Source organism: Plasmodium chabaudi, assembly GCF_900002335.3.
Source record: "Plasmodium chabaudi chabaudi strain AS genome assembly, chromosome: 9".
Lineage (NCBI taxonomy): Eukaryota > Apicomplexa > Aconoidasida > Haemosporida > Plasmodiidae > Plasmodium > Plasmodium chabaudi.
The window spans coordinates 240604-266708 of record NC_030109.2 but is presented as its reverse complement, the minus strand read 5'-3'; the positions used below and the strand labels follow the sequence as shown (position 1 = coordinate 266708).

At 21.7% G+C, this 26105-nt stretch overlaps 5 protein-coding genes across 5 annotated transcripts; 4 read left to right on the top strand and 1 right to left on the bottom strand.

Annotated features, from left to right (window-relative positions):
- Window positions 1–6458: 6458 nt before the first annotated feature.
- PCHAS_0905200 (AP2 domain transcription factor, putative) lies at window positions 6459–11353 on the top strand (the record flags this gene model as incomplete). The annotated part of the gene is made up of 3 exons (XM_016798035.1): window positions 6459–9062; window positions 9220–11192; window positions 11338–11353. The coding sequence occupies 3 exons, from the start codon at window positions 6459–6461 to the stop codon at window positions 11351–11353; spliced, it is 4593 nt and encodes a 1530-aa protein (XP_016655295.1).
- A 1247-nt stretch (window positions 11354–12600) lies between these two features.
- PCHAS_0905100 (pescadillo homolog, putative) lies at window positions 12601–14409 on the bottom strand (the record flags this gene model as incomplete). The annotated part of the gene is made up of 1 exon (XM_731972.2): window positions 12601–14409. The coding sequence occupies one exon, from the start codon at window positions 14407–14409 to the stop codon at window positions 12601–12603; it is 1809 nt and encodes a 602-aa protein (XP_737065.2).
- A 2310-nt stretch (window positions 14410–16719) lies between these two features.
- PCHAS_0905000 (conserved Plasmodium protein, unknown function) lies at window positions 16720–19584 on the top strand (the record flags this gene model as incomplete). Its single annotated transcript, XM_728631.2, has 1 exon — window positions 16720–19584. The coding sequence occupies one exon, from the start codon at window positions 16720–16722 to the stop codon at window positions 19582–19584; it is 2865 nt and encodes a 954-aa protein (XP_733724.2).
- A 620-nt stretch (window positions 19585–20204) lies between these two features.
- Window positions 20205–21397, top strand: PCHAS_0904900 (prefoldin, putative; the record flags this gene model as incomplete). The annotated part of the gene is made up of 5 exons (XM_016798033.1): window positions 20205–20371; window positions 20617–20721; window positions 20866–20973; window positions 21146–21200; window positions 21368–21397. 5 exons carry the CDS (start codon window positions 20205–20207, stop codon window positions 21395–21397), a joined length of 465 nt encoding a protein of 154 aa, XP_016655294.1.
- An 897-nt stretch (window positions 21398–22294) lies between these two features.
- PCHAS_0904800 (DNA repair protein RAD51, putative) lies at window positions 22295–23353 on the top strand (the record flags this gene model as incomplete). The annotated part of the gene is made up of 1 exon (XM_735047.2): window positions 22295–23353. The coding sequence occupies one exon, from the start codon at window positions 22295–22297 to the stop codon at window positions 23351–23353; it is 1059 nt and encodes a 352-aa protein (XP_740140.2).
- Between the last annotated feature and the right edge of the window lie 2752 nt (window positions 23354–26105).

Genomic DNA, 26105 nt, shown 5'->3' with positions numbered 1-26105 from the left:
CTTACACATAATTTTTCTCATTTTATCAATGACTTCAAATTATTATTCCCATATTCTTACCACAATAAATTATAGATATGTACATTTTATTTATGATTAACCCATTTGTTAATTGTCTAGCTATTTTTACTTTACACGCCTAAAGTGAAATCCTTTTTTATTATTTTATAATTTTATTTTTTTCATAATTCCCTTAATTTATGGAGCAATTTTTTTTTTAATTTTGATTTTATAAACTTTTAAAAAATGGTGAACTACCACATTGCTATGGCTATTTTAGTGTGGAGTATGCATCCCCTTAAAAACGTATTTTTCGTTTTTTACTTTTTCTTTAATGTTTTATAAAATATGAAATAGGATAATATTATTAGATTATTTTTTCGATTGGCAGTTATAAATTTCGTGGCCTAGTTATGAGTAACGCCGACAAAAAAATATATTTTCCTTTTTTTGTTTTTTGATAACTAAACGGTGTACTGTAAAAAAGTATATATATTGGTGTATTAGCTTTTTTTCATAAATTTACCAATGTAGGCAAATTACGTAAATTAACTTTGTTAGAAAGTATACGAACATGATTAGCGATTTTGAATAATTAGACATAGGGTGTAAATAAAAATAGAAAAATAATAATATATATTGCACCCTAATAATATATAGATAGTTGTAAATTTGAAATAATGGGTCCCCCAAAAATGACGTTATAAAAATAAAATTCTCCTATCGTATAAATAAACATATATAATGTTTAATAGTCTAAAAAAAATAACAAATGTTTATTAAAATATTTTTAATACATATCTTATATTGATATTATAATGTGTTTTTCGTTTTTATTAATTTTTATATTTATAGCATTTTTATAATCTCATATGCATATTTCAGCATGCGTGCCTATGTGACTATTTTTTTACACACAGGGCAAATCTGATGTTGTTGAAAAATATATGCACACACTTAAGAAGAAAAAAAAAAATGTCGAAAATAATATATTATAATAAAAAGAAAATAAGCAAATATAAATAAAAAAATATATAATTTTTATACAGTTTCATTATCCAAATTGTTATAGTTATTTTTTTTAATTTTATTTATAGAATATTTAGTCTATTTGAAAAAATGTTATTTCCTATTTTTATTTTCAACCTTTTAGATTTACATCTTTAATTATAAGAAAATAAAATTTGTTTTACATATATTTTGAACTATATTTATATTTTATATAATATTCTTTAAACTCTATAAATTTATTTATTATTTTTTTATATATATCAAAATTATTGTGATTAAAAAGTATGTCTAAAACCAATGCAAAGCATATAATGTTTTATTTGCTATAACACATTATCAATGATAACAATATAAATACTTAATATTTTTTATTGCTTTAAACCATTATTAGTACGCTTTTATTTGTTTCTTTTTTTGTATATAATGCCTACATTTTTGTAGTTACATATAATAAAATTACATCCCATTTACAATAAAACAGCTGTGATATTAGTTAATTTTTTTCATTTTAAATATTATAACATAAATTTTGTTGAATTTTTAATATAATTTGTACGAAAGCTATTTCAACTATATTTGCATAGCACTTTATATGTACCTTAGTAGTTGCACATACTAAAATATATGCGTGCTTGTAATATAACTATATGTATTATACACATTTATGCACATTGTGATTTAGCCTTATGCTATGCCTATTTTTGAAGGAAATACAAATAAATCGTGTGATAGAAACATGTGCCAAAGTTTTGTTTTACATATGTTGTAATTTATTATGCATGCTTAGCATTTTGTTTTGTATATAAAAAAGAACTTTTGAAAATACGATGAAAATTTCATTATTTTATGCTTTTATTAGTTTTAATATTTATAACCTATAATGTTTTTACATTTTTAATATTCGATTTAACTAGTTGCAGTTACTTATTATTGTTATGTAGTTGCAGTTTATTATATTTGTCTAATCAGATTTGTATGCATTTATGTGAATATATATTTATTTTAGCTTTTAATATTTTTCCTATTTATATATTTTTTTTTTGTGCATGAAATATAAAGATAAAAGGATAATTAAAAGAGAGTAGAACTGCATAAAAAAGTATTTCTTAAAATACATAAATGCATACATATGAATATATATGCATATGCCTGTAGAAGCATTAATTTTATGCAGTAACTAAAATGCATATTATATGATAACATTAAATTTTAGTATGCAGCATATGAAATACTGATGATGCTATTTTATTAATATAAATATGCATAATATATGTATACTATATTGTATTTTTTTTTATGATATATAATTCTATAATTTTTAAAATATTTTTATAAATAGCAGTATATTAATGTGGTATTTAAATAATAAATTTGCAGATTATATGCATTTATATATGCTTTAAAAAATAATTTTTGCAGTTTTGTTTTTTTGCATGTTTCCTACAAAAAATGTGTAAATACATAGTGATATATGTGTATTCAAAAAAAACTATATTATTTTAAATGTTGTTTTTCTTTTTTCATAAAATATTTTTCAAATTAAAAAAATAACGTGCACCTATTATTTCACAAGAAATTTTATATGTTGATATACAAAGCACATATGGTGTTGTGTATGTGTATATTATTAAAAACATAAAGAATATAAATTTCCCACATGCTACATATTTATGCCATGATATAGCATAAAGCTATTTATTTTTTTAGTAAATGCATTTGACTTTAATGAATACTTTTTTTTATGCTTTTAATATAATTTTTTTCAACATAACTGCATAAAAACATGTGTTTTTTTTTGGTGCATGAAAACACACATTGATAATTTTTATAACATCCTGCTGCATGCAAAATTTACATAATTTTTCTTTATTCATACATTTATAATATTTTTATAAAATATATATTTTTGCAATATTCATATTTGTATGTGAATAATATTACATGCACACGGAATAAGGAATCTTTTTAATATTTTGTTTACGAAAAAAAATAGAACAAAAAAAAAATATAGAATGCGTAATTTTTTTTTTACATAACATTCGGTTGTAGAAAAATTAAATGAATATATTTTTTTCGATTGTTGTAAATTTAAATGATAGCATTTAATATTTTTTTTTTTTATGTTATTTTTTTTGTGTTGATAATATAACATTCATATTATAAAATACGTATTATGTTGTTTACAACATTATATATATGCATTTAATGTTTACATACAGACTAATATATATAAATATACAATCATTTATTTGCATATATTAACACTATAAATGTACATTTCTCCACATGTGGAAAAGGAACATGCATATGATTGAACAATTGTTTCCTTTTTATGATAAAAAATAAACATGTATACAAATACCCAACCCACCGAAAAACGGAAAAATATAATAAATATTATTTGACCCAATATTTATATTACTTTCTATATATTTTTATGTTACTTTTTGATTAAAATTTGATGTTATTTTATATTCCTTATTTTTTACAATTTATATCAGTTATTTTATATGTATGTTTTTGTTCTTTCAACCACATTTTGTAAACATATATATAGTATTTTGTTTGTTGTAGCATATATATTTATTTATTATACGTAAATAAATGCATGTGTAATCGATTTTATATGGAATATAAACAGCGGTAATTTTTCATGAATACATATTATATAACATTTTACAATAATATAAAAAACACATAAAAATATAATTATTTAATATTTTATATATTTCCCAAAAGTATTGAATATTATTATTGTTATATTTTTTAATAATAAAGAATGATGTTATATTTTTGCCCTTATATTATATTATTTTTTTTATGGTGACTGTATTTTTTATCTTCATATTGAGCGTTATATAAAAAAAAAAAAATAACAATATATATAGTGCAGTAAATACATATTATATATATATTACTTCTCTACATACTGTTATGTATGCATATGCCACGATATAAATAAGGTATCCCTAAAACATATTTATTAAAGTGATATGGCATATTATATATATATGTAAAAAATATGCTTATGGATACATATTTTATCTTATGTATAGCATAAATAATTTATGTAGTATAGAAACATACATATGTATAAAATTGTTATTTTATTTACAATTTTAATGTGAAAAAATTTATTTATCTACATGTATATAATTTATAATTTTTTGTTTTTATGAAATTGCATACCGATGAAATAACAATTTTGATGTTATTATATATGTACAACAATACGCTTTTTTATTTTTATAACTGTGCATTTCGTAATAGATGCATAAAAAAGTCGGTAAAAAATAAAAGTTTGCATATTTTTTATGGCATGTAAAATAATTAACTGCATTATCTATATCCCCTTCTATTGTCATTCAATGCATGGCGACATGTATATTTTTTTTATTTTTTTTATTTCCATTTTTTAAAATAAGTATTTCGCTATATGCGTATCTATATATATATATATTATATAAATAAAATATTTTCCATTTTTTTTTTTCAATTATGATTTTATTTTTTTAGTATCAAAAAGTAGTTATACATAAATAATATACTTTTTTTTTCTATAAAAATATTTTTGTTGTGAAGATGTGTTTAATATAGTATTTGTATGCACATATTTTATGAATATAAAAAAAGCTGTAAATTGTAGTAAAAAAAAATATTTATTAAAATATACAAAATAATATTTATTTATGCGATATTCATAAATAAATACATGGAAAATTGATATTAATATAATGTAAAGTTATTTTTTATTTTTATGTTGGCATATGAATACAGTTTACTAATATATTCTCCTAATTTTTATGGCATTTATGTTTTATTATTTATTGTTTGCATTTTGTCATATTTTTTAAGTCATATTATATATATATTCTATTGTTCTTTTGGTAATATATATAATAATAGTAATAGATTTCTTGCTCTACATATCTATTTAATATTATTATTTATATCTACAAAAAAATACATATTATATATATGCTATTTATTATACTATCTATATGCATTCATAATGATGTAATATTGTAAACCGAAATATACATTTTTTTAAGATATATTATTAAAGATTAGTAAAATATTAGATATATATACTTTGTATATATGTATTTTTTTGTATTCAATTAAAAATCAATTGGAAAATAAGTGGAAAATATATGGAAAATTTGAATAACGTGCTTATAAGTATACTGAGTATAAATGTAATTTAAATATATACATATAAATGTGTATAAACTATAATGAAGTTAAACCTATCATTGTTAGTTTGACTTTATATAATTTACTTGTATATATATTGATACATATTATAATACTTTATTCCGCAATTATTAAAATACAAAATTTGTATGCATATTTAATGAAATGTATGCTAATATATAAATATATGCAAATCTATTTATATGTACATGCTTATGTAAATAAAATATTTTTATATAAATACATGGCATAATTTTAATTGTTATCGTTGCTCAACTGATAATTTTTTAAGATCGCTGTAGGACAAACCAAATCGTTGCATATAAATATATGCATACACAGTTGGGAATTTATATAATAAATATATACATACAAATTTATTTTTGTTTTTTATTTAATTGTCATAATTTTTATACATATTTTTATTGTATTTTTAATTCTAGGTATTTTCATATATTCATATATATGTATGCCAATTTTATTATATGACCTTCATAATAGTTGTCGTATTATTTTATGTTAATATTATTTATTATTTTTTTTTTTTTTTTGTTTTATATTTCTAGCTATTTAAGAAAAAAAAATATGTATTTTTTTTTCAAGCTATAATATTTTTAAATTGGTTATATGTATTTTTATTTATTTTATAATATACAAATTAAGAATATATATATATATATATTTATATATACATACATACATATATATTTTTTAAATATATTTTTATATGCATATATATACATGTCATTTTTTTTAATGCTTGGAAATAATTAATATAAGCATGTGCATGCATAATACATATACATATATATATATTTATATTTATTTATTTATTTAATTTTTAAAACATAGACTTTGTAAAAAATATATTATTGTATACATTGTGTATGCATACATATACTTTTATAAAGATAGTTATTAACAATATATATATTTGCTTATGTAGAAAAAAATAGACGTTATAATATGCATATATATGTATAAATATTTATATTTATATATTTTTAATGGATATTATTTTTTAAGTTTATACCTAGAGTTGCATAATATTATAAGTTCCTATTTGTGCTCAGGTTTTTTTTAATAAGCACTTTATTGTGTATTTTCATACATGTTCTTATATTGCATATTTTGTATGTGAATAAGAAATATATTGTGTGTGTGCGCAATATTTATGGCATATATATATATAGAGACTTATTATATGAATTTATTTATTTATATTTATCTCCGAATATAAATTAACAAAAATGTTTTCATTAAGGTCTAGTTCGAATACCAGTAAAAAAATAATCCAAGCGGATGAGAAGGAAAAAAGCGAAAATACAAATTATGAGAAAACCGCATATACTGAGGAGTCTTTAAGTAAAATTGATAATTATGCAAAATATTCTGACCAACAGAATAATAACTATCCAATTAGTAGAACAACAACTCCGCACCTCATTAATATTGAGAGCATAGAAACAGTTAATGGTAGATCATTTAATAATATTGCAAAGGCAGTTACACTTTCAAATGATGATGAAAATTTTAAACAAATAACTGAAAGCGATGAATGTAATACTGAAGAATATACAAATAAAGACATCACAAAAGTGTTAAATAAAAAATATGATAACATCAATGATAGTGATAGTTTTGAATCAATAAAAATGGAAGCAGATGAAAAAAGGCAAATCAATGAAAGAAAAGAAAATTTCAATGATAATGATGATAAATATTATTTAAATATTAAAAAAAAACATGAAAACGACCAATTAAAAGAAGGAACAGAAGAGGATGACGAAAACGGGTCTATATACTCCCATGACGAAAAAAATATATATATGAAATCAAGAATTAATAAGAAATCACATTTTAATGAAAATGTGAATAATAATAAAAACATTAACAATCCATTGGGAAGTGGAAAAATCATTAATGGTATGATTAAAAACAATGGAAATAGTGTTAACACTAGCGAAAACAGTGACAATAGTGATATTCACAATAACGAAAGTATTAATAATAATAGTAACGATAATATTTGTGAGCATGACGATAGGATGGTTTATTTAAAAAAATTACGTTATGAAGAAAATTCTAAAGACAATTTTGACGAAAATTATGCAAATACTAATGAAGAATATGGATATGACAAAAAAAAAGATAAATATGAAAAATTTATATTTCAAGAAAAGGAATCTGGAAATAATATGGGTAATGATGATATAGACAATATAAATAATGATGACCATGAAAATAATATAAAATTAAAGGAATATTTAATAAAAGGAATAATGTCAAAAAAAATAAATGCAGAAAACGGATCAATAAATCAAAATAAAGCAATTGCATTAATGGATAACATATTGAATATAAAAAATAATGATAATAATGATAGTGGATTAAATTTTCCATTAAGAAAATGCTATAATGATGATCGAAAGGATTTAATAGATAAATATGCATATTCAATGATGGGATATAATAATATACCATGTAATGATATCAATAATTACAATGGAAATGTGAATAATAGAATTCATTGCAATAGCAACCATCGAGATCATATTAATTGCGATCATCATCGATGCGTCATTAATAATATTAGTATGAAAGAATCGATAAATAAAAATGAATACATAAAAAAAGTTAAAGTAATATGCTTAAGCTACTTGAGAATTTTAAAAAGATTAGTTACAGCCTGGAGTGAAACTAATAAATCATTTGAATATCATTTTATTAATATATTAAACAATGTTGAGCCTAATAACTTAGAAATCTATTTATGCTGTTTTTCTAACATTAAAATATGTTCTATAAAAAGTATATTTATGTATTCTCTAATAGAATGTATTGAAGAATTAGAAATAATAAAGCATTTTAAAATGTTACAAAATAAGGAAGATGCATCATCAGATAAAAATCATACCAGTAGTAATGCTAGTAATACTACAAATACAGTGCTTGATAAGAGTGAATTACATAAACGAATCATGGAAGAAGTTGAAAAAAATTTAACAAAAGAAATTGTTGATGAAATGCATGAATTAGCATTAAGGAACCCATATTTTAGTACATCCTACTATTTGAATAGTCAAAATAATGCAGATGAAAAAGCATCCACTATTTTATCTCTATACAACAGTGGATATAAAAATAATATACATGCTTGTAATGATATTGCTCACGGGTTTGATGATTTTAAAAGAGGAAAAGACTTATTACATTGCAATCATAGTAGTGATAATAATTATGGTGCTGTTCGAAACAGTTGTGGATGTAATCATGAGAATTTAAATAACTATGGTTGTGCTGATTCTTTACCAATAAATTATGCTAGCAATATTTTATATAATTATTTAAACAATAATAATGCAAATAATAAAAATGGATTATCAAATAATCATCAGCATAACAGAAATGGACATTCTAGCTTAAGCAATGCGAATTATAATTCACCCTCTAATATTTCAAATTGTAAAACAAAAAAAAATAGTTATTCAAATCAAAATATTTTAAACAAATTAAATGTTAGTATTGATTATAATTCTTTTAATGATTATAATAATAACTATATACAAGAAGCTGAAAAAGTCGTTGAAAAATATAAAAATTTCAACAAGATGAATTCAAAAGATAGTGATAATATGTATAATGCATGCAATTATTCAACTGGTGCGGCTGATCTAAATAATCATGGTAACAATAATGCAAATGCCATTAAGCATTTTAAAATGCTTTTATCTGAGTATGCAAATGCGTGCAAAAATGAGAAGACACGTCAAAAAAGCATGGATATAAACCCAGTTGACTTAAATCTTTTAAAATCTTTCTACTCTCGATTAAATCCGTCTGGTAGTTTAGAGGTATGTTCCATCATATGATTACATGCATAAGTGTCTATAATGTTTATATATATTGAGATCGTGAGCATAGAAAAGTTTCAATAGTTCTTGTTCTTCTTTTTCGAAGTGCATACATGAGATGCTATATATGTATTTATTTTTTTCATTTTTTTTATAGGAAAAGGATCATCATCATGATAAATCAACCGAAGATATCGATCTAAAGGACATAAAAGGATATTTTGAAAATAAACATAAAATGGAGCATGATAGAAACATTGATTTAAACAAATATACGGACGATTATCGATTTGCTGAAGATGGTAATTATAACGAAAGAGATAATTATGGAAAGCCTGATAAAGATCAAGGTGATGCAAATGGAAATGAAAATAATTATAGCTTTTTATCAAACATTATTCAAAATATGTTTTTTAAAAAAAGAAAACAAGATGTTCTATATCCTTCATCTAAGGGAAACAATGTTAACAATGATAATAATTCTTACAATGACTTGAACTACTTATTACGTAATAGTAACGTTTTAAAAAAATTTAAATTAAACATGATGGATAATAAAAAAGATAATGGACATAATAACAAAAATGGAAATAACAGTATGAATCCTGATAATAATGGCAAAGACTATTTAAGGAAAAAAGATATGAATGATATAGGAATGAATGATAATAATAATGGTGGGCACGGTTATAATTCTCGAAAAAATAGTGCATACAAAAATAATGCAAAAAGCTTTAAAGATTTATTAAATTTATCCCACGAAAGTTTAAATAAAAAAGGAAATAATGATTTATCAGGTTTTAAAAATGGTTCAGAATATATAAGCTCAAATGCTTTATATGATTTTATTATGAGTACAAATAATTCGAGTAATCTTCTTGAGAATTCATTACAACATGGTAATATTATAAATAATATTAACAATAGTAATGGAAATAACTCGAACAATTTAAATGGTATGGGATATAGATATCATTATAATTCTAAAAAAAATAATAGCTATGATTATAATACTGATTATCATTCGAAAATAAGTGGCGATGGATCAGATTTATCTTTAAGTAATAACGATAATAATGATCTTATTATGAGTATAGGTGGAGGTAGATCAGAAAATATTAATGAAGGGGAAAATGTAAGTGGTTATAAAACTAGAAGGTTAGATATGAATAAAAATGCATCTTCAGGTAATAATAGTTATGGCAATAATAATGGAAGTTATAATAATAAAGGTGGAAAAAATTTAAAACAATCATCAACTATGGTTTCTTCTGTAAATAATGCAAATTATGCAAACGGAAAATTGAAATATGAAATGCCAGCAGGTGTAAATCCAAATGATGATAAAGTCAAAGGAGTGTATTTTTCAAAATCTCCAAGAGGTGTAGGTAAATGGAATGCTTACTTTCAAATAGCTAACAATAAAAGATTATTTACAAGTTTTAGTGTAAGCAAATATGGTTATAATGAGGCAAGAAAATTATCTATATTAAAAAGAACTGAGTGGGAAAACGAATATAAGCATCATACTGATTTAAAAAATGCAGATGCTAAAAAAGGAAAAAAAAAAAGTAGTATCGTTTCAAATAATTTATCAAAAAATAATGGAAAAAATATGAATAGTAAAGGAGGAAATAATTCAAATAGTGATGATTCTATTTGTTATACTAAAGATGGAAAAATAAAAGATGATAGTTTATTATATTCAAATGATGAAGATGATGACAATGGATGTTTAATGAATAGCAAATTATCTAATGCTATAGGAAAAGGATTAATAGGTGATAGTGAAAAAAAGATGAGTAAATTAAGTCATATGGATATGAATGGAAAAGGAAATAATGGAGCTGACATGTTAGATAGAGATAATTATTTAAGAGTAGATAATGATAATATAAATTTTTATATTGACAATGATAAAAATGATGATGCTTTTAATACAATTGATTTAATACGATCAAGTTTAAGTGTAGAAAATAATGGAAATAATCATAATAGTCCATCAAAGAATTCGATAAATTATCCATCTAATTCGTTAATTATGAATTCGTATAATAATAATATTATGGATGGCAAGCAATCATTAAATGCTTCTAGGATTTTATCAAACTCATTAGGGTTCTCAAATAAGTATGCTAGAAATTAATAATTTGCATTCATTAATCTTCATACAATGAACAATTTTTTAGAGGCGCTGTCAATGCTCAAAAATATATTCATAAGTTAAATGAATAAATGTATGCATGACTTATAATATAAATTAATTTTTTTATAGGGTTTATGATGAATAATAATAAAGAAAAGTATTTTTTGTAAATTGTTTTTTGTATGTGCTATATTGCACTATTATCATATTAAAGAATTGTCAGTAAAAAAACAAGAACACAGAAATAATTGTTTAAGATATTTTGAATCAAGTAATAAAAGTTTATTTTATTAAATACTAGTTAATTTGATAAATTAACATTCTATATGCAATTAAAAACGAAGATTATAAAAATTGTATTCTTTTTTGTTTTTAATCATGTCTTAAGTTTAAAAAATAACATAATGCATGTATATATATATATATTTATTTATCCGTTAAGTAAAATTATTGTTACAAATTTGTTCGATTAAGAAAATTATTGTGTGTACTGAATATTTATGAATATATTTATAAATAAAGAGGATATGCGCACTTATATTTGTGCATACCCATTTGGCGTTGTATTTTGTCTTTTACATTTTTTTATTTATTTTATTGCCTGCGATTGTTCTGTCATTGTTCTCTATTTCTACATATATATTTATATTTATTTTTCTATATGTTTGTTTGCGTATTTTGTCTTAATTTTACTTATCGCTTTAATGCATTCGTATTTATTTGCAATACTTATGCACCATTAATAAATAAACTAATATATTTGTAATTATATTTTAAAAAATTATCAAAATAGTCTATAGTCTAATAATGTACTGCTCTAGAGAGCAAATTACAATTTAACTTAAATTGGGCTTCCCTTATTTAAGCTTAAAAGGTTGCCAACGTATTTACTATTATGCGTGAATAGGTTTATTCATTTGAAGAAATAATTGTATATATGATTTTGTTTTTTTTATTTTGTCATTTTAGCACATCGGTGTGCTTAAGTTAATTACAAAGGGTGAAAATTTTATAGAATAAATGAAAAAATAAAAAAATAATTAATAAATGAATATAGGGTAATGAAAATATAAAACAAAGGATTTCAAGTGAAAATGCTACTGCGTTTTGTCGCTGTAGAATATGTGAAAGGATTACATGTAAATAAACAAATATATATATGCGTGCTTATTGGAAATATATTGAAAAATTGGCAAACATATTTTCCGCGTGGTGTTCTGACTATATCACAAATCATACAATTTTTAATTAAAAAATAGCGTATTTTATTACATTTTTAGAAATATCAACAAATGACCCTAAGCCTACACAATAGTGGGTTGCACACAATGAAAAAAAAATTTGAAAGTTTTTTTTTTTTAATTGGCTAGTTGAGTAGCTAGCTATTTTTAATTACTTTGATTTCTTATTTTTGTTTTTTTTAATAAATTTTTCTATGGTTAATTTTTGTCTGTTTTCTGCTTGTTCAATTCTGTTGTACAATTTTCTCTTCTTTTTGCTCAAAGCAAGTTTATTTCGTTTGATATTTTCTTGATTATTTATTTTTTTTACATTTAATAAATCATTTTCTTGTTTTATACTATTTTGAGGATTATAATTATTTTCGTTTTCCGCCTCCATTTGATTATTTAATGCATCATTTCTCAATTTTTGTCGAATAGCATTATTATATTCATCTTCTGACATATCATTTTCATTATCATTGTAATTATTGTATTGATTTTGTGAGTTTGTTTTATTTTTTGGAATACTCTTGTTATATTGTGGGTCTTCACTTAGCATTTTGTTTATAGTATATTCATCTTTTTTTACTAAATCTTTATAATTATCATCATCAATAAAAGGTGATAAATGTACAGGTAATGTTTTGTTAATATTATAATCTTCACAAGATAATATTTTGTTTGAGTTTAAACAATCAAATATATATTGTGGTTGTATAAAACTTCGTTTATATGCAAATTCATTTATATTATTTATTTTATTAGAATTTTGTGTTTCCATATTTTCTCCACTAACTTCTAATATTTCATGTGTTATATTTTTATCTTCATATTTATATGGGGAATATAAAGAATTCCAACATATAGTACCACCACATGACAAGATAATAATTGACAAAACATCAAAAGGCATATTACTATGTATATAAAAAATATGATTTTTAAAAAGATTTTTTACACTTTTAGTATTATCATTATTAATGATATCATGTTCTATTGGTTTTGTTTCTATTTTTTTTTTTTTTTCATCATTTTTAGAAGGTTCATTTATTTCATTTTCTTGGTTAGTTTCTTCAAACTCTGGTATCTCACTTTCGTCGAGGGTGTTTTGTTCTGTAGATTCTTTAGCTTCTAGTTCGTTGGCAATTTCTTTTGTGATAAAATTTTTATCAAAAGCCAAGTGATTTAGTTTTTCATTTTTAAGGTCTGTATATTCTTTGGGGGGATAAGACAAACCATCTAACCTGTACAATTTGTAAAGAACAAATCGAAGGAGAGTAACATAATATTCTATAAAATTTGTTATAACTTTAAAATCAATAGATTTATCAAAATATGGAGTAAATATATGAGGTATGAGCCAAGTAATTTTTTTTTGTAAAATTTCTGCTTGTAAATAATATCCTTTTACACTTATAAAACCTTTTTTAATTTTATTTGTTTTATAAGTATAATAATGAAAATGATTTCTTAATATTATACTTTGATTAATTAAATTATTTTTAATACCTATATTTTCATTTGATGGTAAAAATGAATAAGCAATTATTGCAGTTAATGCATCGTTTAATTGTTCAACTGCATATACTAATATAGGAAATCGTTCTTTAATTATATGATCTAATTTATATTTTGGAAAATTTCTAATAATACTTTTACATTTTTCATTATCTTCCAATGATAGTTTATATTTTTTATATCTTTTTAAACCTGTTTTTATTTTTCGAAAATCTTGTATAATTTTTTCATTACTTAATTTTTTAAAATCACTTCTTGTATAATATACTTTATTTTTATAAAATTTCTTTCTTAATTTTAATGGTATATCTTTATAATCTTTTGGATATATGCCTTTAAATATACAAAGTCTTCGAAATTCCGATTCGCTTAAAAATAGTTTTTTTTGTATTTTTCTTTTTGTCAGATATTTTTCTTGATTTTTCTTTTTTGCCTTAGCTTTCAATTTATGAATATGCATTTTGGGATATCTTCAAAAGCTAGCTTTTTAATAAATGATGTTTGAAAATGATTTCATTAGTTGGGTATGATTCTTACCCTAAATATGTCGAGCTTGATATAGTTTTAGAAATAATCGAATAAGTATGTATACTATATATGCACAACTGATTGTCAAATTTGTATTTATAATTAATATATCAACTAGTTAACTGCATAATTTTGTATAGGTTGTTGTTGCTATATTTAGGGCCCATATACAGGTGTATAAATGTTATAAATATATTTTTTCAAATTTAATATTATTATTATATGTGGTATTCCAATTGATAGGCTATGCCATCAGCCTAGCATTTATCATAAGCCCATACATATAAACTATATATATATATTTAATTATATCAAAACAAATAATATATTATATTTGATCACTTAATTATTCTTTTCCTGTATTTTAAATTATTTAATATGTAAAATAAATTTATTAAATAATTTATTTTTTAATTTATTTCCTTTCAAAATTAATAATATTTAAAAAAATAAAAAATATAAGAGTGGGAATAAAAAAGTAGTAACATGGGTAAAAAAATATAAAAAAAAAAAAAAAAAAAAAAATATCCCAAATTAATGCTTGCCGATATTTTTGTGGCTACGTTGAAAAAATTTTTTAAAATTTGAAAACTACATGAATATTTACGAAATAAACAAATATAACAAAAAATGTTAAATAAAAAATATTAAATAAATAAATTAACACAGCCAGTAAGCTATATTTGTATTTTAAAAATTTGCCCTTTTCATTAAGCCCCATTTAATGACGTTGTTGCACAAAAATGAGAGTATACAAAGTTTGTTATATTGAAATGGTTATTATTGTTACTATTTTGGCATAATTAATTTTTTGGAAAATTTTTTCAAATTGTATGCTGCCGCCTTACACAAGCTTTAGCTTTTAGGATAAATAATGTATTATAAAAATAAGGTGAGAACTAAGTATGTTTGTATTTATCAAAGATTTGTTCAGCATGTTTCTTTTTATATATAGCATTATTACTGACATATTTTTTTATCCCCTAAATTTATGAGATATATATCATAGTATAATAATATGTAAATTTCAGTTGGCAAACAGGTGTAGTAATATATTTATGCATATCCTTGTATTTGCATGGTATAGTATAGTATACTAATTGGGTTTTCTACTTTTTCGAAATTTTCACTTTGCACACATAAATATGCATACTTGGTTACAAAAAATGTGGGACCAATGAAAGCATAAGCTTGTTTGGTCATGCTTTATTTTTTCATTCTCAAACAAAAAAAATAATATTAATATGGTACTTATGGAGAGTATTTTTCCTTATTCCAGCATAGAATGATGGCTAATTTTTGTATAATTAATCATATATGTTTTAAAATTGTAGTTTTAAAATTGTAGTTTGAAAAATATGCTTATTATTTAGAGAAAGGCAACATTTATAAAAAAAATTAACTACATTATCTATACCATCAGTTTTCTCTTACGTAAGCAAAAGTGAAAATAATAAAAATAAGCCATGTATACGTTGAAAATAAAAATAAAAATTGTATGTTTGATATATTTTTAACTTATTATGATTAAGTGAAAAGGATTATGAGATGGACACGAGGATGTATATATTTTGCATGTCTAATAAAAATAATCAATAAAATGAAATGTGGATTTTAATTATTTATATTGTATACTAATGTATATATTTATATAATATACTTATGATAAATCTTCTAATTTATAAAGTACTTTATTTTTAAAATGAAACTAAGCATTTTCTCCAAATGTGATGCTATTTATATTTCTCGTATATCATTCCCTTCTCTCTCTATTTCTTTTTTTGTCTAAATTATTTTCAAGGGAAAATGTATATGTAAAAATATTTACTATGCATTATAATTTTTATGCATATATTTTATTATTATATTCTTAAAATATAAGAAAAAAAAATAAATTGAAATATTTCTCATTTCGTGTGTTATTATAACCATATGATTATGTAGGTAGGTATCCGTGTTTTTATAAAAATTATTAAAAATTTTATATATATAAAAATTGATTAATTTATTTATTTAATTTTTACTCGATTTAAATTGTATGTCTTTTTTATGCATTTTATTTTTGTGTAAAAAAAGTTATTTAAATGTGATAGTAAAAATAGAGAAATTCATATTTTTTGTCTATATATTAAATTTTCAAAATAAAATTTGTTGATATGAAAAAATATGAAAAAATATAAAAAACATATTTGATATAAAGACAGATAAAAAAAGCGAAAAATTATATGTAGACACTTATAATATGAAAGAAAATAACAAAGAAAAATATGTAACTGTCGAGGACAACCAAAATGAAGAGTATAACTATGAAGAAACACAATATGTAAATATAAACTCATTGAAGGATGAGAAATATGAAAAGATAAGTAAAAGAGAAAGCCCAGATGAAATGGAAGCTGCTATAAATAGTAGCTTATCTAAGACTGGGACGATTGAAAATGCTGAAAATGCTGAAAATGCTGAAAATGATAATACAAACAAATCAGAAACATACACCAATTTAATGGGAGGAGATAAAAACATTTTAAATAATAATAGACTTAGCAAACTAAAAGATATACTATATAATCAGCTAGTTAAAAAGAGAAAATTGGTAGATGAAAAATTAAGGGTAAAAATTTATGAAAAAAATAAGCTTGAAGAAAGTGTGAATAATTTAGGATTGGAATTATTTCGAATAAATAAAGAAAATGATGATTTAGAAAAAAGAGAAAAGGAATTAATAAATTCTATAAAAAATATAAAATCAGAAAAAACTAAACAAATAAGTGAAAATAAAAAAGTGAAAAGGGAATATAGCAATGAGTTGGTTTCTTTGAAAAAAGAAATAAATTATTATGCTGAAATATATAACAAATATAATAATAATCTTTTGGAATTGAATAATTTAAAGAAGTATTATGAAAGTATGCAAAACAAAACTAAAGTAAATGAAAATGTGATATTGTCTCAAGAAGGTCGAGATAAAATAAAAGAAATCAAAATAAATAAACGAGAAAATATAATTAACAAAATGAATCATGAAATAAATGAAATACAAACATCTATTAATATTAAAAAGGATCTTCAAAAGAATAGTGAAATAGAATTAAAAAATTTACAAGTTCTAATTAATGATGAAAAAAAGGAACGTGAAATTTTACAAAAAAATAAAAATAATATTATAAAAATGTTGAATGACTCAATTAATAATATGAAAAAAAGAGATGAAGTAATTGACGAAATTCATAAAAAGTTAACCACATTAAAAATAAATGTATTAGAATTAGAAAAAAGTAATGAGCAAGTAAAAAAGGAGAACAGTGTAGAAAGGGAGAAAAGAGATAACTTACTTATAGAGCTAAAAATATTAAAAAAAAAAATTCATAAAATCGAAAAAAATAAAAACGAATTAAACAAGTGTGTAGATGATATTTCCAATTTTAATGATCAAATAAAAATTGATATACGAAATGAACAAAATAAATGTGAAAATATAAATGAAAAAATAAAAAATATAAATAAAAATATCCAAAATAATGAAAATAAAATAAAAGAAATGAAAAACAACATCAATAAAGAAGTAGACAACATTATTTCTGTCTATACAGAAAAAATAAAAACTAGCCATTTTTGTTCTAAAACAAAAAATGATATAAAAAATGTTAAGGAAGATATTATTAAAAAAGAAAATGAAATTGAAAATTATAAAAATTTAATTATTCGAATAAAAATACAACAAATTTTAGAAAATACAAAAATTGAAAATATGCAAAATAAAAGAAATAAACTAAATAAAGAATTTAATGAAAAAAATAATTTACTAACACATTATGATTATATTGTTAAAAAAAATCATTACATAATTGAAAATAAACAAACAGAAGTAGACCGACTAAATGAAGAGTTAGATAAAAAGATAAGTAAAAAAAATTTAGATGTGAATAACAATCAGGGAAGTGGGTTCACTAGTACAGTACCAATTACTCTCGAAATTAAAATACAAAAACTAAATAAAGAAATTAATGAGATACTAAAAAAAAGTCGAATGTTAGAAAAAGATTGGTTTTTAAAACAATCAGAAATGATTAAAATACAAAATGAAAATAACCAAATTAATGAAGAAATTCTAAAAGGAAATGATTTGCATCTAATTTTAGGACAGAAAAAATGTGAGCTTGAAGAAAATTTTAATAACTTACAAAATTCTGTTAAAAAAATAAATAAAAATATTTTACATATTCGATTACAACTAGAACGATTTGAATGCAAAAATAATGATATGCTCGAAAAGGTAGACAAAATAAATAATGATATATTAAAATGGAATGAGAATGCAAATATTAAAAAAGAAAAATATAAACATATCCAAAATAAATTAAAAAATGATATATTTAAATTAAAAAATGACAAAGACAAATATCAACAAAATTTATTAGATTATGAAAATCAAATCCTTATTTTTGAAAATAAAATTCGTGAAAAAAAAAAACTACAAGAAATAATAAAGCAATATGAAGAAAATAAAGATATCATATATTTGAAAAAACAAATACAACACAAAAATGAGGTTATAGAAAATATTAAAAAAAAACAAAATAGTATTTTGGCAAATATAAAATTAGCATTAAATAAAAGAAATGATCTTGATGATAAAAAAGAACTTTTTCAAAAAAATTTTGAAAATGGTGTTAATGTTTCTTTTAAAATACAACATGAAATTTCAATGATAAAAAAAAATATTAAAGCAAAGAAAAAAAAAAGACAAAATTTATATATTCATTTTGATCAAATTACACAATCCTATGAAAATTTAATCAGCCAAATACAAGAACACCAATCTTATATACAACATCTAAACCAACAATATAACATACTTGATGTTGTATTAAAGGTTTTAACTTTTGAGAAAAAACACAGATTTCAAGAATTGTTAAAATTTCAAAATGCTGTTAAAAATGTTCATACTCTACAAGATACAAAAAATAATTATGATATGATAAAGAAAAATTGTTCTATATATAAGAACAAAATTATAGCTATTAAAAATAACTTGAAAATTTTTGGTGCGAAAAATGAAGTATATGAGAAGTTACTTTTCGTGCTATTCGAATGGTTGGAAAATTAGTTTTCCTCATCCAAAAAAAAAATATTTATATTTTGTGGAAATTGTAAAGGAGGGTAAACTTATTTTTATAATTCAAATTTTATTAATATTTATTTTATTTTTTTCGTGGCAAAAATGCCTCTTTTCATAATTAAAAAATATATATTCATATTTATTTTCCCATCCTTAATTTTCTATACTCACTGTTCTTGGCACCTTTATTGATATATCCATTGTTTATTTTCATGCGATGCATTTTATATGGTCTTTTTTCATTTTTTCGTAATTTTTTTTATGTAATAAATATTTCGAGATATAACTATAATACCAAACTTAGCTGATTTTTTTAATGTGTATTTTTTCAAAATAAGGGGCTATAATAAAATAATGAATAAAGCAGTTCAATTGTAAAGGGGAAATATAATTAAATTAGTCATAGCCTTATTTAACGATATCACTCTATCGAAATAATTAATAAATATATAGAAGTTTATTGTAGCGTTCACACCTAACTAAATATAGCAAAATCGATTATCTACAAAAAAGTTTATAATTTTTATAGCTTAGGCAAATACTATCTTTTTTGTGGTTTCAAAAATATGATTTTTAATAGTTATAATTTGAAGTAAAAATAATAAAAAATGAATTTATATGACGCTTTAGGAAATGCAGCTATAAATGAGGAAACCAAAGAAGATTTTCAAAAAATTATTCTGAAAAGTGAAAGTTTTATTGATGATGTTTTACATGAACACCTTAAAGAACGACAGAAAAAGAGGGATGAAATATTACAAGACATTTTTGATATGTTAGTAAAAAATATACATAATAATGTATAGGAAATAATTCTTCTATATACTATTTTTTTCATATCTTCATTTTTCAATTTGTATGCATTTATAAAAAGAAAAACACTTTAAGAGAGTTTGAAATGCCATCTTTTTGAATAATGAATGGAATTGCCCTTAAATTATACAATCATACTAATTTTATTAAATGAATTATAGTATTTTATAAAAATTGTTCTATATTTTTAAAATAACTGATTTATAGGGAAATTTTAGTGGCGAATCTGAAATTACTCATTGACATGAAAGACCAAAAAGAGGTCGAGACACTCACACAGCTAGGATGTGACAGTTATGTATATGCAGACATGTAAGCACTAACCAAAATGAGACCTTTGTGCTATTTTTGTTCTTGTGTATTTAAGGATGCACACACATATATGCATGCATTATATATAACCGATATATAATTATTCTAGCGTAAATAATACAAATATATATTTTTTTTCAACAGACTCGATAAAAATAAGATTTTTATCCAGATAGGCTACGAATTTTACTTAGAAATGACTCTTGAAAATGCCATATCTTTCTTAAAAAAGAAAATAAGTCTTTATGAAGAGTAATAATAAAAAGGATGCATACATGCTATTGGTGCATATTTGCCCATCTATGTTATATTAAAATATGTTATAGCTATCTCAAGATATGTGTGTAATCGTTTTTATAAAACAAGTGCATTATATAAGTTATATATGCTTGATATTTATACTATAATTCTTTTTCTTGTGTAGAAAATTAACGTATTGGAATAAGGAAATAGCTAAGATTAAGGCCCACATACAAATAGTAATTCATTTTAAGAATAAAATTATATTTATTTTTTCACAAACTCGTATATGCTCGATTAAATCTGTTAAGAGCATACACCAATATTTGATACAACAAGTTGGTTGTTTTTATTTCATATATAATCCTAACATTATTTTTATTTTTTTTATGTTACTTTTTTACAGTTAATGAGGGCAATTTCAAATTTGGCGTAAGTGGTTGTTAAAAAGACATTATTGAAAATAAATTTTGATGACAATAAATTTTATGTTTTATGGATTTATCCGCCGCCTTTCCTTAATATATATATTATTTATTATACCAAAGTATGGTTATTTTTTTAATCTAGTTGGTTAAATATGTCTGTAAATTTGTGAATGTTCAGGCTTATATTAAAAAGAAAAATATTGTAAAGTATATAAACAATGTATTATTGATATATTTCAGAATACTGTATTTTTACTTTGCATACTTTTTTTCATTTTTTTAAATATCTTTTTAAAGTTATAACAAATAAACTAAAATATGTTTTGTTAAATTATTATTATTATTTTTTTACTCACTAAAATAGTTTAAAATGTATGAACAAGTCATATTTTTTTAATAAAAAGTGTAAATGTATAGCTATTTTATTTCACATAATAAAAAAAAAATACAAAATAATAAAAATTTGTTTATTTTTTTATTTCATGGGCAATAAAAAAGTATATTGAAAATAAAGGAAAATATATTTTTTTCCAATATAAAATATTATTTACAATTTTAATTATTTGGCCATAAGCTTTGAATTTATATAAGTGTGTTAATGGTTTTTTTATCTTTTAATTATTTTTATTTATTTAAAAATATATATTTGGATAAGAATTAAAAATAAATATTTTTTATTATAAAGGTGGGCATACAATTTTATGAATATAAATATCATACACATAATAATTAAATTGTTCGATTTTTAAAGATAATATAAAAATGCAGAGAATACCATAAAACAACAAAAATAAAGACCCAAATATCTACAAAAATACATTCATTTTTTAACTTTATATAAGTATTTTTTGGTATCCAAGCATACAAATTGAAAAAATTGTTATTATATTATTTTATTTTTAAATATGCCTGCGATGAAATCAGCTAATGCAAAAGAAGATACAGTTTCACAAACATGTGATAATAGTACTATAGAAGACGCCGATGAGCATTTATATGCAGGACCATTGAAAATAGAACAATTACTTGCAAAAGGATTTGTTAAAAGAGATTTAGAATTACTTAAAGAAGGTGGTTTGCAAACAGTCGAATGTGTAGCATACGCCCCTATGCGTACATTATGTTCCATTAAAGGCATAAGTGAACAAAAGGCAGAAAAATTAAAAAAGGCATGCAAAGAATTATGTAATTCTGGTTTTTGTAATGCAATTGACTACCATGATGCTCGACAAAATTTAATAAAGTTTACAACTGGATCAAAACAGTTAGATGCTTTATTAAAAGGAGGGATTGAAACCGGTGGAATTACTGAATTATTTGGAGAATTTCGTACTGGAAAAAGTCAGCTTTGCCATACATTGGCTATAACATGCCAATTACCTATTGAGCAGTCTGGAGGCGAGGGTAAATGTTTATGGATTGATACAGAAGGAACATTTAGACCTGAACGTATTGTCGCTATAGCTAAAAGATATGGTTTGCACCCAACAGATTGTTTAAATAATATAGCATATGCTAAAGCATATAATTGTGATCACCAAACAGAATTATTAATAGACGCAAGTGCAATGATGGCAGATACAAGATTTGCTTTATTAATAGTGGATTCAGCAACTGCTTTATACAGATCAGAATATACAGGAAGAGGAGAACTTGCTAATAGGCAATCACATTTATGCCGATTTTTAAGAGGGTTACAAAGAATAGCTGATATATATGGGGTTGCAGTAATTATAACTAATCAAGTTGTTGCAAAGGTTGATGCCATGAGTATGTTTGGAGGTCACGAAAAACTTCCAATTGGTGGAAATATAATTGCACACGCAAGTCAGACAAGATTATATTTAAGAAAAGGTCGAGGTGAAAGTCGAATTTGCAAAATTTATGATTCTCCAGTGTTACCTGAAGGCGAAGCTGTATTTGCTATAACCGAAGGTGGAATAGCAGATTATGAAGAAAAATAAAAATATTTTATTACATAATTTTTAATAAAAAATAATTTTGTTTAATTGTGTGACTTTCGATGATTTAATTTTTAAAGTTTATAAAAGAATGCATTATTTGCAGAGATATGTACATTTAATATATTAATATGTATTTTTGTCGTTGTCTTACATGCTGATAGGCATTTTTAATAGTATATTTGAATTCGTGTGAATTCTTATGTTATCTGTTTCATTGTTTTTTTTTGTAATAACAATAATATAAACAAACCATCAATAAATTAATTTATGTGTATATACACAATATAAAATAAATATATTGCATCGTTTTGTAATAATATTAAGATATAACTTTTTGTTTACAATTCTTAAGAAATTATTTTTATATTCCTATGATAAACTGTGCATATTTATTTATACAAATCAAGAAAATTGTATAATTATTTTTATTGCCTATATATATGCATTATATATATAGTTTAAATATACTTTATAGGAAAAATAAATGAATTTGTATATTGTTAAAAGATATTTCTTTTTTTTAATATAACACTAGCTTAATTATATCAAATAATGAAAATATATAGAACGTGGTACGCGAACTGTTGTAATTCATGGATACTCTATAAGTGTTATTACCATATCATTGAGCATTTTACTATACATATTTAATTTTGTGTTTAGATGGTATTGTATATTAAGAAAACCTATCTGGATATGGTTTTTAATCGCATTAAAATGACATAATAAGAAATATATTAAGATTAAAAAGTAAATAATCATAAACTATGCAATTATGTAAAAGTATATTTATGCATAGCCTTTTTAATGTAAAGGAAATGTTTTAAAATAACATACACAAAAAGTTAGTGTTATATTTTAAAAACTATTTTTTAATAAAAACGTGACAAAATCGTTATATATAAAAGAGTACATAAAAAAAAAATAGAAATATTGAAATATTTACGTATAGAGATATATCTCACGTAATAAATATATTTTTTGTGTATACAAAGTATTCCATACAAATTTTTAATATTATATATGTAACTTTTTTGAGAACTTAGTAAATATACATATATATATTATATAATAGTATGCATGTATATATTATCACTGTAGCTTTTTTGTGTATGGAATTTATTAAAGCATATATGAATTTGTATATATATATATAATATATTATGTAATATTAAAAATATACGTACATTTATGCTTATAAAAAGAGTAAAGGGTAAAGAAGAAATATTTTTTACTTAAAAATTTTGTGCACAAAAAATTTAATATAATAAAATATATAATATTATATACTTTCCTTACATGCATTTTTTCTTATATTTAATTTATTGTACTTATTTACGTGTATATATATACCTGTAACATTTATACACGCGTTTGTATATTACAAAATTACGTAAAAGTATATAAATATATTTTTATATATAATAAATAAAAACATAAAGAAAAAATATATTTTTTATAATAATTTACTTTTATATATTTAATAAAATATGTAAAATGGTTAATAATCAAATATTCATATATACATTTATATGTTTTTTTTATTCATATATATATGCTTATATATAATATTATATATACATACATATATATGCTCATTGATTTAACTCTCTATATATAACATACTTCAAAAAAAAAAGCAAAATCGAAAATATAAAGATGAATACAATTTATTATAAAAAGGAGGAAGAATTTTCCAATTTTTTATAGAGAATTTTGAAATATACCAAGGAGCCAAATAAACGGAAGATGACGAAAAAAGAATATGTATTTTATAAAACTTTATACATATATTTTTTGCATTTCTAATATATATATATAATATATTATACATGTATAGACTGTAACAAATTATATGTATTTTTATAAAATAGTATCACAATATTTCGAGCATAAAAATTATTAATACATAAACAGCTACATAAAGTATATACTTGTGTATATTTATATACATATATATGTATATATATATATGTAATATAGATTATGCGTGTATATGAATTATATTGATTTATACATAAAAGATAAACAGAATAAACATACATGCTTTATTGTTACATTAATGCAATTTCGATCTTATATATATGTTTGTGCGTATTACTAAGTTTATATGTAACATTAAAAAAAAAAACACATATACTTAGGTTACTACATGCTTATATATTTTAATTTTAACGAGATAAATATTATAGCAAAAACCAATTAGTGAAAAAAGTAGACTCTTTACAATTTTTCATTTCATTTATTTCATTATATTTTAATTACTACATATTTCTGTAGATCTAAATTAATTTGTGTGCGAATTAATAAATAGCGTATTTATTATTTTTAATTATTAACTTTATTATATTTGTATATAGGCAAGTATGCTACTATTTATAGCATTACAACACAATTATATGCGTGTATATTAGTAAGTGTATATATATATATGCATACTTATAATATCGCGTTTTAGGATTCCTATTCATAACCGTACATGAAGAAAAATATAAATACTTGTATATAAGTTTATTATTATATTTGATGATTATATAAAAATGTATATCATTTTATGAAATATTATACATGTCAAATCATGTTCTTCCACTTAATATTTATTTATCTATATCTATAAATATTTATATATGCACATATTATATTTGTAACATTTTATTATACCTATATATGTTTATATTACATATCGTAAATAAATTTTGGAAACGTATACAAAAAGAAGAGTATATATATATTTACACATATTATTCATTAC